This window comes from Lycorma delicatula, chromosome 7, assembly GCF_047948215.1.
Source record: "Lycorma delicatula isolate Av1 chromosome 7, ASM4794821v1, whole genome shotgun sequence".
NCBI classification, from domain to species: domain Eukaryota; kingdom Metazoa; phylum Arthropoda; class Insecta; order Hemiptera; family Fulgoridae; genus Lycorma; species Lycorma delicatula.
In genome coordinates, this window is record NC_134461.1 from 125,450,787 (window position 1) to 125,464,381 (window position 13,595).

A 13,595-nucleotide genomic window follows, 5' to 3' on the forward strand; every position below is an offset into this window, starting at 1 on the left:
ACATCACAGAATAGGGTGTGTCTGGAGTACATATCACTAATGGCTTTGCAAGGATATAATACCAAAATTGGAAATGTATGGCTTGGTTAGGTAGGATAACAATGGATATTGTTATCACTAACCAGGAAAAAAATATAAATTTTTCTCACATTTGTTTTATGATGACACAATACTGATTGTCTTACAAAAAAAAACAAAAAACCATGAATCTGTCACTGTTCTTTGTTTATATTCATTCAAAACTGAGATCCTATAAGAACAAAGCACTTCCCCAATGCATATTTATAATACATTATAATATTTTATTTTTTTATGCTGATTTGTCATGTACTCCACAATTTTTGTTATCTGTGTATGTATGCAAAATTTATAAATAAATAAGTTAACCTAAATAATTTCCATAAATTAGATTATCAAAACGTTTACTATCAAATCTCCTAGAATTTGTCTATAAAGTTCTTTAGTTTTTTACATTATTTTTCCAATCTAATGATAAAAGTGACAGTATCTGGGGAAAAATCCATTTTAAGACTGATTTGTGACTGAAAAACATGGGTATTTCTCTTTTTTTGTCAGTATTACAATTAAATATTTAAATCACCAAATTGTGTTATTTAGAGCAATTAATCAGAAAGTAAGAAAGACATATCCCTAAGGTCATTATGCAATATTTGGGAATAAATGGTGATAAATAGAATATATTCCACCCCTTGGTAATGGTTAATCCTACATGGGATGATCAATTGATCATCCTATTTAACAAAATCAAACCATACTCTTTTCCTTTAAAGCGCCTAAATAAAATGCTAAGCTTGTAATCATAATTAAATATTTATTATGTCTACATAAATTCTTATAAAAACTGGTAAATAAGTCTAATAAGACTTATTTTTTAAAAGACTGGTTGACACCTCCGAAAGTACTCAGATACTAATATTTATTCGAATTGGGTAGTGTAATTTTTTGCAAACTTGATGAATATTAAATATATTAATTTGAACAATAAAAAACTTTGAACAAAATTTTACATTTATTAAAAAAAAAAATGTACAAGCTCAACAAAAGTCGCAACATAATCTTCATAAAGCCAGAATTCATCACACAGTATATAATAATAAAATAATTGTGTAATTAAATACTCACCTCTGTAATTAAATTTTTAGCAAACACTGATTCATTACATGAATCTAGCTTTTCTTTACAGTCAGCAGTTTTTTCTACCATTTTTGAGACAATATCATTTTGTCTTGTTTCTATAGACCTTGCTTCATTTTCCAGTTCTACCAATCTGGTTTCAACAGCCTGTAAACAAAAAAACCCAAATATAAAACAGTTTATTCTTGCAACAAAACAAGTGACAACAAACATCCCTAAAAAATAATATACTGGTTTAAGATATGTTGATACAATTTTATTGTACTGATATAATGCAATCTAATATGAACAGTTATTAACATGCGTCAAACAAAATTCACTCTTTCAAAATGCCTCAAACTACATAATCTTACAACTATCAATACATGCATTTTACCTGAACAACACTTGGTATTTAAATAAAATGAAGTACTTAGCATACATAAAAATACACAACACCGCTTTTTTTACAGTCTAGTCAAAATAATTAAAAATAATAAATATAATAAAAAAATGCATCTAATATGCAAGAAAAGGTTGTATAAAATATAATCTTAAAACAAGAATTAAAAACCACAAATACAATGACCCTGGAATATATAAACTAAACTAAACTGAACTGAACATCTATCTTGTTCCACATAAGATACATTATTTAAAAAAAAGGAATTCAGGAATATTGCCTTCGTTTGTGATAGTTATTTGTGAACTGTTATTATTTTTTTTGTATTAAAAGTTATACAGAATCCATCCTTTTCTTAAATTATTATCTATTTTCCTGAGTTTTTGCTTATTGTGTTACAGTGATGTATTTATTATTTTTGTTTTTATTTTTATTTACCACTGTATTGTCGCCCTCCATGATGGGAATTGTAGCATCTCTGCCTTTTATCCAGAAGGTTCTGGATTCAAATCCAGTTAGGCTTGACATTTTTCATACATGTTGTTTCACATTGCCTTCTTCATAGACTAAATATAAGATTGCACACATGCATGCAATGCCTACCAAAATTCTGGTGATACACAGTCTTACAAATGATGATCAGAGGGAATAGCAGTATACTGAAAAATATTACTCAGAGGAAAGCAACTCTGATCAGCGATTCTAGAAGCAACCTGCACGCACTCACATGCAAATATACATCTACACCCACACACACTAGATTATGATAATGACTATAACAGAGAGTGTAAAGCAATAAAAATTAACATACTTTTTCTGTTGTGAAATTATTATATCCAACACTTAATGTTTTTAACTCAGAGCAGGTGACTCTTGAAGTAGCTCAAAGCAATGAGGACCAACATTTTTTTAAATATAAAAAAAAATACTCCAGTAAATTGAAAATTGTAGTGCAAATTTAAAGAGCACTGTACTTACAAAACAATTCTGTTTAATTTTATCAGTAATAATTATTAGTTTTGTATAAATTAAATTTTGCTGTTAGTTTGAAAAAAATATTAAACAGGTTGATATATTGGAATGAGCAATTTTGATCATTTAGCTAAGCCATAGTTTGAATTGGCAGGTCTGTTGAGTATATTTTGTTTCCCAGTCACACAAGTCTGTCAAGAAGTTGAAAACTTAACTGTTTTAGCAGTCTGAAGAAGTCAAAAACTTCCTGTAAAATATTTGAATATCTGATAAAGCCAATTTTCATCTAAATGATATACAACAAGCAATACTTTCATATGGCTGGACAGTATACAATCATTGACTTTACACCAGCATCATTACAAAATGAAAATTATCAACAGAAGGAACTGTTAGGTTTTTAAAATATCTGCATGTCTTCAGTAAAATGAATAATTATCATGTGAACATTATCTTATGATTAAGACAAGATGTATATATAAGCCCAAGAATATCAATTTACAAGATATTTTCTGTAACCGCATCTTGTCAATAGCAATATGATGTTGCCTGTGAGATCAGATATCTTGGTGATTTTTTTTACGGAGATCTTTAAAAATCCAAATGTTCTCTAATCATCCATGTAGTAATATGAAAGAACTAAATGACAATCATTAAGATGGTACAGCTAAATACAATGATTCTGCATGAATACATACTCAAAAAGTTTCACCATTAATGTTAATTTTAGGAAGACTTTTCAGTAAACAATAATGAGATAGTTTTAGCCTTTCAAAAACCATTTCTTAGCACCACCCTTTCAATGATTTGTATATCAGATCATTATACAACTTATACAGAACTTTGTATTACAGTAGAGATAAATTATTCAAATCTACAAATCTAATAGAATTTGAATCCAAAGATACAGAAGTTAAATCTAAAAGACATTAGCTCAATATACACTTGACTTTCTCATTTATTAAACTTTTAGTGGTATGATGATAATTTACCACTTTGAAAAAAATACATGTTTTTAATGAATGTTCAGTGGCATAATAGTTTACAAATGCCTGCAGAACAAAATTTACATTATGGAGTATTGGTAGTACTGCTTCCAAAGAGAAATAACAAACCTCTGAGGCAGGAAAACAGCTATCTCAAAGTTGTTGAATAATTTACCAGTATAGGCTATGTGTTTTTTACAGTAGAATTGGTTTGTTGTTTTGCTTTTGCTTAAGTCTCTTTCGTGATTGACAATGTATAATATTTTTGTTGTTTGGGTTTTTTGAATCATTTACATTAGTTCACAGAAACCAGTTTTCATTTATAATTTATAAAAATAAACTACAATATTAAAAAATATTTTAATTTCTTCAACAGTGAGAACAAATTTCTTTGTTTTATAATATTCTGAGATTTCTAACACATTTTGGCATTACAATACTTATTTTTTATTTCAAAGAATGTACATTTATTAAAGTTTAAATGAACTTTTAAAAGAACTTACTTAAAGTTTTTTTAAAGTTCTTACTTTAAAGTTTTAGAGTTTATTTAAAACAGAATTTCCAGTCCTACACCCATTACAGATGATATGTTGTTACCAGATTTGTGTTAGGTGTTACTGTAGTGTACTTGCAGATTACAGAGAATTACCTTAGAACCTTTGCTTTAAAAAAAAATATAGTTTTTGTTTTAGCAGTATTAGATCAAATGCAATTTAGTTTCTCCTACTTTAATTTTTTTTATATAGTTTGTAGTAATGTTTCACTGTACTTATTAAAAGTATTACTAGTGACATCAAAGCAGTTGATGTATTTGAAAAAATACCAGGATATTTTTTTCAAATACTAAAAGATTTTCTTTTTTATGTAAAAACATGGCTGCAATGAATTATGAGATTACTTTTTTTAGAAAATATTACGGTTGATCACCTGTAGACTGATGTAGGAGGAGATTTAAGTAGATCAAATACTACAATAGATTCTGTAGCTAGTCTTACACTAGAATTCTCAAATATATCGGTTGCTGATTCATCAAGTTATTCACTTCGTTCAAACAGGACATGTAAGAAGCATATAAATGTACAGTTAGAAAATGGTTCTGAAAACTAGGATTTCAGTGATTTTAAAGAGCCTCATGATTCAGATGCTGACAGAGTATCAGCCAACAACACCTAATACTTCTGACCAATTAGCCACCCCATATCTGACAACAGATAAACCAGATGAAATGAGTGATAGTGACCGGAGACTGACTGGTCAAAATCAAACAGGGCACCTGCTGCATTTAATGTAATATCAAAGGTAAGACTGTACCTACCATACCGTGCAAATCTAGTTTTGTGAATATCTAGCAATTAATATTTTCTCCTTTATTCTTAATCGCTTCACATATACGATTTGGCATCGAGTCTACACATTTACTACACTTGTTTTAGTTTCTTCATCATGAAACCATACAGGATATTATTGTCTAATGAGGTCAATTTTTGTGGTACAATTTCGAGAGTTGTTTTTTGACTATTGGCGAGAGATTTTCAATTGGGTTTAAGTCTAGAGGCCTGGCCATGAAAGCACTTAAATGATTCATGCTTTAAAAACTTTTCCCACTTTTTTGGCAGTTTGGCATAGTGCCAAATTTTGTTAGAAACATCCCCAAAACATTTTAACTGATTGTTAGATATGAGCCGGTATATATTTTCATCTGATGTATTTCTAATAAATGGAATCCTTTCCTCCTGAACATAAAAATGTGACTTGGTTCATATTTTTTCAGTCTAGTATTTAGGTCCAATTAGCATGTACTTTGGTCCACAAGAGCCGTTTTGCAAATTCTTGGTGTTAAAAGCTGCTTTTTAGCTGGCTGAAGCGCTTTCTGTCCAACTGCAAGAAGTTTTGCATCTTAACAGTTTTCACGTGTAAATCTGTTCCACTAGCTGCCATTCTGCTGTGGACAACAGACAATTTTGGATCAAGGTTACTTTTTCTCACCAATAACAAACATCGAGTTGGGAGTAATTTTTCTTTTATGGCCACATTTGTCTTTCTCTTTTGAAGTGAAAAGGAACCAGTTTTTTAAATAGTTTTAAAATAACACTCACTGACCCTAGCCCAACTCCACACTCAAACTATCTGTAATTGTGTCATACTGGTATTTATTCAAGACACAAACAAAAAAGTAGTTAAAATTATTTTGCAATAAAAAATGAAAACTTTCAACAAAAAACTAACATGCAAATTACTAAATAACCAAAGAACAGTAACTTCACATTATATAGACAACTTAAAGAGTGGGTATGGTCAAGCAATGTAGTTACAACATAGAAAAAAACAAAAATTCCCTGTGCCCAAGATTAATTTTCACACAATTGTAATTGGAAATCTAATCTTTTTGAAATCGTTTCACTAATTTTTTCTATAATATTTGCCAATTATGTTATTCAGAAGAAAGAGTCAAAATGTATAATCTTAAATTTTTCTACTGATGAATGTAATGTGTTTATTGGCATGTTAATAATCATGGGTACTTCAGTGTTTAAGAATGTACTGGAGTTAAAAATGAGTTTGTTAGGAACAACAGTAAGATAACTAGTTTATTGACAGTATGATTATTTTTAATAATTACAATTCTTGTATCTGAATCCAATTCACAGATGCCAACAAGAGACTCAATCAATTTTGACAGACTACAAAATAAGGCCGTGATAACTATTTAAAAATAAAACTGGTAAGCAATTTCATCCATCTCTCTAAGACAAAGAGCATTATTACCTTCAAAGACTGTTCAACATTGAAACATTACATGCCCTTAAAACCCATCAAAGTGATTTTAAAATCTGGACAATAGTATGTGCTATAAGAAGATATTTAGTGGCATTTAATACTGGAAAAAACCCAACAGGTGATACAAAAAAATCAGAACAGACTAGAAATGATATCTGAAAAAGAATTAATGAATTCAAAAAATGAAAACAATGAATGAAGATAAACAAGTATGTATCTTTCACCATTGCAATACGGGAATACAGCTAATTTCAGGATATTCAAACAGAAAACAAAATATAAGTGAATCCAAAAGAAAACTATTATTAAAAACTACTAAAAATTGTAAATATTGGGATTCATATTCTAGTGGTGGTAACTTACAGGGAGTGCGCCTACTGTAACACTAAAGATGCACAAACGCATTCAAAATCCTTTTACGTAAGCATTGTAATATGGCTTTGTGCAAAATGTGTTTTGCTCCTTACCATAAAAATTAATGAATAATTGTTGTTTACTTTTTTTAACATTAGGCAAAGACATGCCATAACAGTATTTACTTGAAATATTATACATTCCTGTGTACTGTAAAATAACCTATTATTTTTACAACACCAATTTTATATATATATATATATATATATATATATATATATAATTGGTGTTGTATATAAATTGGTATATATCTGTCTGGTCTGTCTGGTCTGTCTGGTCTGTCTGGTCTGTCTGGTCTGTCTGGTCTGTCTGGTCTGTCGTCTGGTCTGTCTGGTCTGTCTGGTCTGTCTGTGTTTTTTTACTTTTTGTTATAAAATTACCTTATTTTAAAATTAGAATAAGATTAAGCGTAACATTTTCTTATTATCTGTTGACATTATTTACTAATATTTAAGCATGATAAAATATGCATTTGTAATATGTGCAACATCAAAAATACTTTGCTGATTAAAATTAATTTTTAATGATATAAATTCATTTTATAAATGAATTTATTATTAATTACCAGACAAAATTTATAGTGGTAAATTATTTTAACAGTTTATCTTTAGGATAACTTTGTTAAGTCAGAGTTTTAAAAAAACATTGGTATAATAATCTACCAACCACCGTAAAGCATAATATTATATTATCAGTTGAAAAGATTAGAGATCATAAATATTTGATGGTAAATGCTCTCTAGGAAATCAATCAGTATTTGAAAACAAAATATTAAGTTATAAATGTGGATGGATTGCTTATGTCCTATAAAGAGTTAAATTTAATTTATCAGATCAATTAGATCTAGTCTAGAATAACAATGGACTGAAATTCAAACCATATCAATCCAGATACAATGGTACTGTATTGCAATAATTTATGTTTATATTTTATACACTTACAAATGTGTGTGACTTAAGCCTTTCCTGATGTATTTTTATTTCGGCAGCACGTACTTCTAGAATTTCTTTTTTTATTCTTTTATATCTTAACGAATGATTGTCTAATTTTATTTGCAAATCATTCATTAAAATTTCTGACTGCTTATTAATCCACATATCTGCTTCAGTTTGGGATGATTGACTTATATTATTCTTTAACACAGTAATTTCCTCCCAAAATCTGTATAAAATAAATTAGAAATTAATTATTTGATTAGAAGATATGATAGATGACAACAGAACTAAAGAGAAAATAAAAGAGAGAAAACACACAAGAAATTTTTAAGAAAGCATAAAATGTTGAAAAAAAACCTTTAGAAATGTATGAAGCTATTGTAACATTAGTGATAATAAGCACTTTGATTTATTACAATGTGAAATTTTTTGACGTCTGAAATCAAATTGACAGTCTGGAACAAAATTATACCATACTGTTTCACTTTTACTCATAAAATATGCTATGCTTGTCATCATAATCAAATATTATCAGAATAAATTTCTGCCAACATATATTCCTGTGTGAAATTATTATTCTTTGAATCCCTTCAAAAACGAGTTTTCAGGATACAAGTTGTCAGAACATTCTCTAATACCCATAAATATGAAATAATTAAGACAATTGATGGCCTCTTCATGGACAAGCATTTATAAATATTCTATATTATAAAAAATCCATCTCTATCAACTGTTTTGCATAACACAATATCTCAGCTTATGAGAAAGGCTGAAATTATATTTCTTTGTTATTTTCAATGAATTACTGACCCACTTAGAAGTTTTTATCACTAATTAAAAAAAAATTATGTCAAAAAAATTTTGTTTTACAAAACTAATATTACTCAGTTAATGAATTTATAAGTAATAAAAATTTGAAGTATTCTGAATTTCTAGATCCTTATTTTGGAAATACAAGTAATACATACATCACATACAATTTCAGTTAAAAATTGTTTTCTGTGCAATGACTGTTAAAAATTGAAATTTATTAATTATACTCACTTCTTTGCTTTTCTATTATTTTATACATTTGTTATTTTCAAGTGTTAAAAATTGAAATTTATTAATTATACTCACTTCTTTGCTTTTCTATTATTTTATACATTTGTTATTTTCAAGTATTACCTTTCCCCTTAAACCAATTTTTTTTTTTAATTAATACTAAACCCTGTGTAATGACTGCTCTGATTACAGTTTTGTCAGGTTAGCTTGATCCTTTCAAGCAAATTATAATGCAGTTCCTTGCTTTTATCAATGGAATATTTTATGTAAAATTACACAGGTAACAAAAAAGAATTTTTGTCTTAGGAAGAAAAATATGTGATTCTAATAATACTTTTTCTCCTGAATTCAAAGATGATACTGATTTTTTCAATATCATGCAAGGGTCTTTCCGAGAGACTGGCATTTGTAATTTCAAACATTTTAATATTTTCTGCATAAATAGATGCAGAAAGTATTAAAGTATGAAAAATACACAATATTCAAATATTTGGCTCACCTATAAAGTAAGAAATGAAGATTTTTTTGCTGTATTTCACCTGTGGAGCATCCTTCTTGATGGTCCAAGCATATTAAGATTACATTTGTCTTGATACCTCTATTGCATACCTGAAATCTCCTGATGACAGTGTTCCCGGTGCTCATCACTCACTGCGCCAAGATTTTCCAGGAAGAAATCTTGGTGCAAGTGCAGGAAGTGTACTTTTAAGGACATATTACAACCAAATTTTTATAAGATGTTATAAGATTGTTGACAATATCACAGGAATTTTTTTGCCTTTAGATTTCCCAAATAACTCATTCATTTTTTCATCTGTTGATTATGTTACTATATACCCTACAAGCAAGAGGGAAATTCCTATTGACATATCATTATGACAGGACAAATGTTAGACCATTAAATAGTAAATTTATTGTTCTAGTAAATTCTGTAATGCAGTTCACAATTTTACACCTGCAAGACTTCAGTTCAGCCATAGTCTTTGGTAAAAATGTATTTTTAGCTATCTTTCTTAAAAATATCTACATCATCAGATCTACATCTTACATGGACAAATTAAGATGATAGCTATAAAATGAATTAAAGCCTTTAAACAAAAAGGTTTTTATGTGCTAAGATTTTACATGTTACTAAAAAATAACTAGAACAAATTCTTAGCAATTATGTATGAAACTGGTATAAAAAAATTTCTAAACAAATCTAAATTAGCATTAACATAAATGAAAATTATTACTGAGTATTTAATGCACATTGACAATTTTGTAATAGTAGACTTATTAACTACTGATTAGAAATAAAATATTTCTAAATCAAATTGGCAATATTTTGTTTTTTATGAGAAAAAACATACACAAATTAGTTGAAATAATGTAAACACATAGACGCACAGTAATTATACATCCCTGAAGAAGTTGTACTACAGATTCATGGTTGTTTTTAACAGAACTATTCAATTAGTATCTGGCTGTAAACAAACTACAAAAAAATAAATAAAATTATTCTAACCCAAGAGTCCAATTTGAAACTCCATTTAAATGATTGCAACACATCTTCAATTCTTTAGTTGTAATCTTTTCATCTACTTCAGTGAAAGTATGATCACTTCTTTTCGGAACAATTTTATAAATATCTATTATACTATTCCGTGGATGTTTTTTTAAAAATACATTCATTTCACCAACAAATACATCTGATTCTGCTTGTCCAATACGCCGGTACTCTTTAGTTACATCAGTTTGTTTTGAATAGTTTTTCATAAAACTGTAAAAAAGATTAACTATTTTATAATAAAACCTGATAAATATAAAATTCATTTTAGTAAATTTTCCTTGATTTGTATGCTAACTGGATAATAATAATAATAGAAACAATTATAATAATTGCTGCAACCATGATAGGTTGAACTTCTCATTTACCCTTATAATAAACGATTACACAAACGTCTGAATTGGATTATATTCTTTGGTATACTCACTCTCAACAAGTATCACATGTATAACATATTCACTAATATTCCTTTACTAAGCATGAGTATTGTGTTCCTTGTTTTTTCATTAGGTTTAATCGATTTTTAATGGCAATTCACTCTTCAATCAGCAGTGATAATAGAATAATTAGATTAGATAATGCTATTCTCTTCATAATTTGTCAAACTAAAATTTAGTTATTAATTTATTTTTAAATTTATTATGCAATTTCATAAAATTTGCATTTGAATAACATCATTCTTAATGACAAAACAATTTTTAATGACTCAGTGTACTCAAGAGGTGTCCTGCAAACTTGTAACATTTGGAATAAGATCATGCATTTAGAACCCACTCTCTCTCTCTCTCTCATCCCATCTGGACTATCATAAGGCGCTACACCATATCCTATTTTCTGAATTTTTTCTGAAGTAAACTCTCCTGGCAACATCTATCCGGTTTCACGCCTGCGATCACAAAGATCGCCTCCCATGAAATCGTACGGTAACTACTGTTTACCTTGTGACGCTTCTGGTCGCCACACTACCTCCCCGTTCCAAGCCCTGTTGGGCTTTAACGGGAGAACCATCCTGAGGTAAATTTGAGGCTGAACATATCTAATCCGTTGGCCTGACATCGAAACTCATATCTGCCGCCTCATCTGCCTAATGTATTAAAAATTTCATTCAGATTCTTGTTGCCAGGATAAATGAAACCGTACAGAAATTCTTATGGTTTTTGGCTTTTAAAATTAAATAAAAATTTCTCAGAACATTACCTAATTTTCTAAAAACTATAATTTTAATTTAAAAAAAATTATAATTTTCTCAATTATGTTATTGAAAAACAAAAAAATTGATGTTGCAAAACATAATTTTTTAACTTTGATAAGTGAACAAATACAATTCTGGAATTAAATTTAATTCACAGTATTTAATTCTGTGAAAATCTATTTAAATAATCAACCAGAGATTAAAAAAAAAATAAAAAATTGACTAATTAGAAACAGATTGAAACCTGACAGAAAAATACTGTAAAATGTATTACTTAAACAAGAATAATTTTAGGATTAAAAATATCCAAAATCAATTATTAAAAACACATAAAATAATTCAATATATCCTTTAGTATTTTACACAATATTTTTATTTAAAATTCCTTAGATGGCTTTTCGACCCAAATTAAAGTTTTTTTTTCTGTATAATTTCAAAAGTTCTTGTGACTACTAGTTACTTCCTATTCGTAAAATTTCATTAGACCCCACTCAGACAGTAAAAGTCTATTTGCATTAGCTCAGGTGACCTAGGAGTTTTTTTAATATTTTATAGTATTTTTTAAATTTTTTATAGTATTGGAATGATTCTTGTTTCAATTGAAAATTATAACAGTATTTATTTCACATTTTACAGTACTTTATTTTTAATAAGTCAGATATTTTTAATTCTTAAGGGCAGATGATGCAACTTACATAGACTTTCTCACAATTAAATTTTCAAATTAAAAAAATATATTTTGCAGTAGTAATGATTTTTATTTTATAATTCCTGAAGTTCTAGGTTCCATTTTATTCAATCTTTCAAGCCAAAAATCACCAAATTGACCCCTTAATTTTAGTTCCAAAATTTCAGTATAAGTTCATTTTACCCTATAAGTAGAAATGAGGGTGAATTTTTCCAAAGCTAAAAGGAGTCATGTTTATATGAACAAAATTCCTTATGAGACACTACATGTATAGTACTAAAGTAACTGTAAAAGTCAGATTTTGTGTAGCAAGACAAGACTTATAGCAGTATAGCAAAAGTAGGCATGCAGTCCAGATATATTTTTATGAGTAACTATAGTGGTGTTAAAACAAGGTACTACCAAAAAGTATAATCACATTTGTGTAATTTTTTTTCCATGCATTCAATTCTTAAATAAATTTTTCTCGGTAATGTTATACCACCCACCCATATCCCAAACAAAGAAAAATAAATAGAATGTGTTTTTCTTCCATCTTTCACCCATATGATTTATATCTAAATCACAGTACTTCTTTACCTCTCTTTCAGTGAATCAAGTAACACCACAATTTTTGTATAATTATTTTTGAGATTTTCTTTTGTATCTGACTCTCGTAATACATCAGTTAAAATATTAAACTTCATTTCTTCCTCCTATTAAAAAATCAACAATAATGAAGATCAGATTGAAAAAAACTTAAAATTAGCAGTAAAAGAACTATAAATTGATAGACATTTTAATCATAAATAAAAAGTTAGTACATTGTAATTTAAATTAATGAGTCTGTGAACAAATCAATATTACAGGTTTGGGATTTATCTTGAGCCTTTATTCACAACCTGATTCTTTCAATCTATCAGATATCTCTGCAAGTACAGATTTAATTCATATGATTAGTAAAGTAAGATTGAAAATATTCCTTAAAGTTAAATTATAAAGGGAATAAATCCCTAAAAATTCTCCAGATTATCAGGCCTAGCAAGCCAGTAAAACCTCATAACAAGATTTACTGAAAATTATTTAATGATACACTAATTAGAAAAGTTAAGAGTTAATGAAGAAATGGTTTTGGGTTAGCATGAGATAAAATAGGATAGAGAGGAAGGAGGAGGAATTACAGAATTTTGGAAATGCATTTTCAGTAATGTTGAACAAAAAAAAAGGCAAAGTTTTGTTAAAAATGAAGTACATATCTGGTAAAAACAAATTAATTTTTTGGTGATTTAAATTCAATAAGCAAGACTTGAAATAGACTTTAGACTTTTTATTTACTTTAATATTAAAATGCAAGAACACATGAATATAATTTTGTACTCATTGCACAAGTATGGAGTATGATATTATTAACAACACTGGATGAAACATGAAAATAACTATAGGGAAAAGTAATAAAAATAAAGAGAAATTTAGTAATAAGTAAAGGAAGAATAGGGGGAAAAAATAGATATTAGGGATTAT

The 13,595-nt window shown here is 28.1% G+C and overlaps 1 protein-coding gene across 1 annotated transcript in view; it reads right to left on the bottom strand.

Moving 5' to 3' along the window:
• Positions 1-13,595, bottom strand: part of LOC142328372 (uncharacterized) — a 77,638-nt gene that overhangs the window by 39,684 nt on the left and 24,359 nt on the right. The window contains exons 8-11 of the mRNA XM_075372079.1: positions 12,675-12,790; positions 10,174-10,428; positions 7,629-7,848; positions 1,144-1,302 (exon numbers count right to left, since the gene is read on the bottom strand). Coding sequence (XP_075228194.1) covers positions 1,144-1,302; positions 7,629-7,848; positions 10,174-10,428; positions 12,675-12,790 — 750 coding nt within the window. The remainder of the gene's footprint in view (positions 1-1,143; positions 1,303-7,628; positions 7,849-10,173; positions 10,429-12,674; positions 12,791-13,595) is intronic.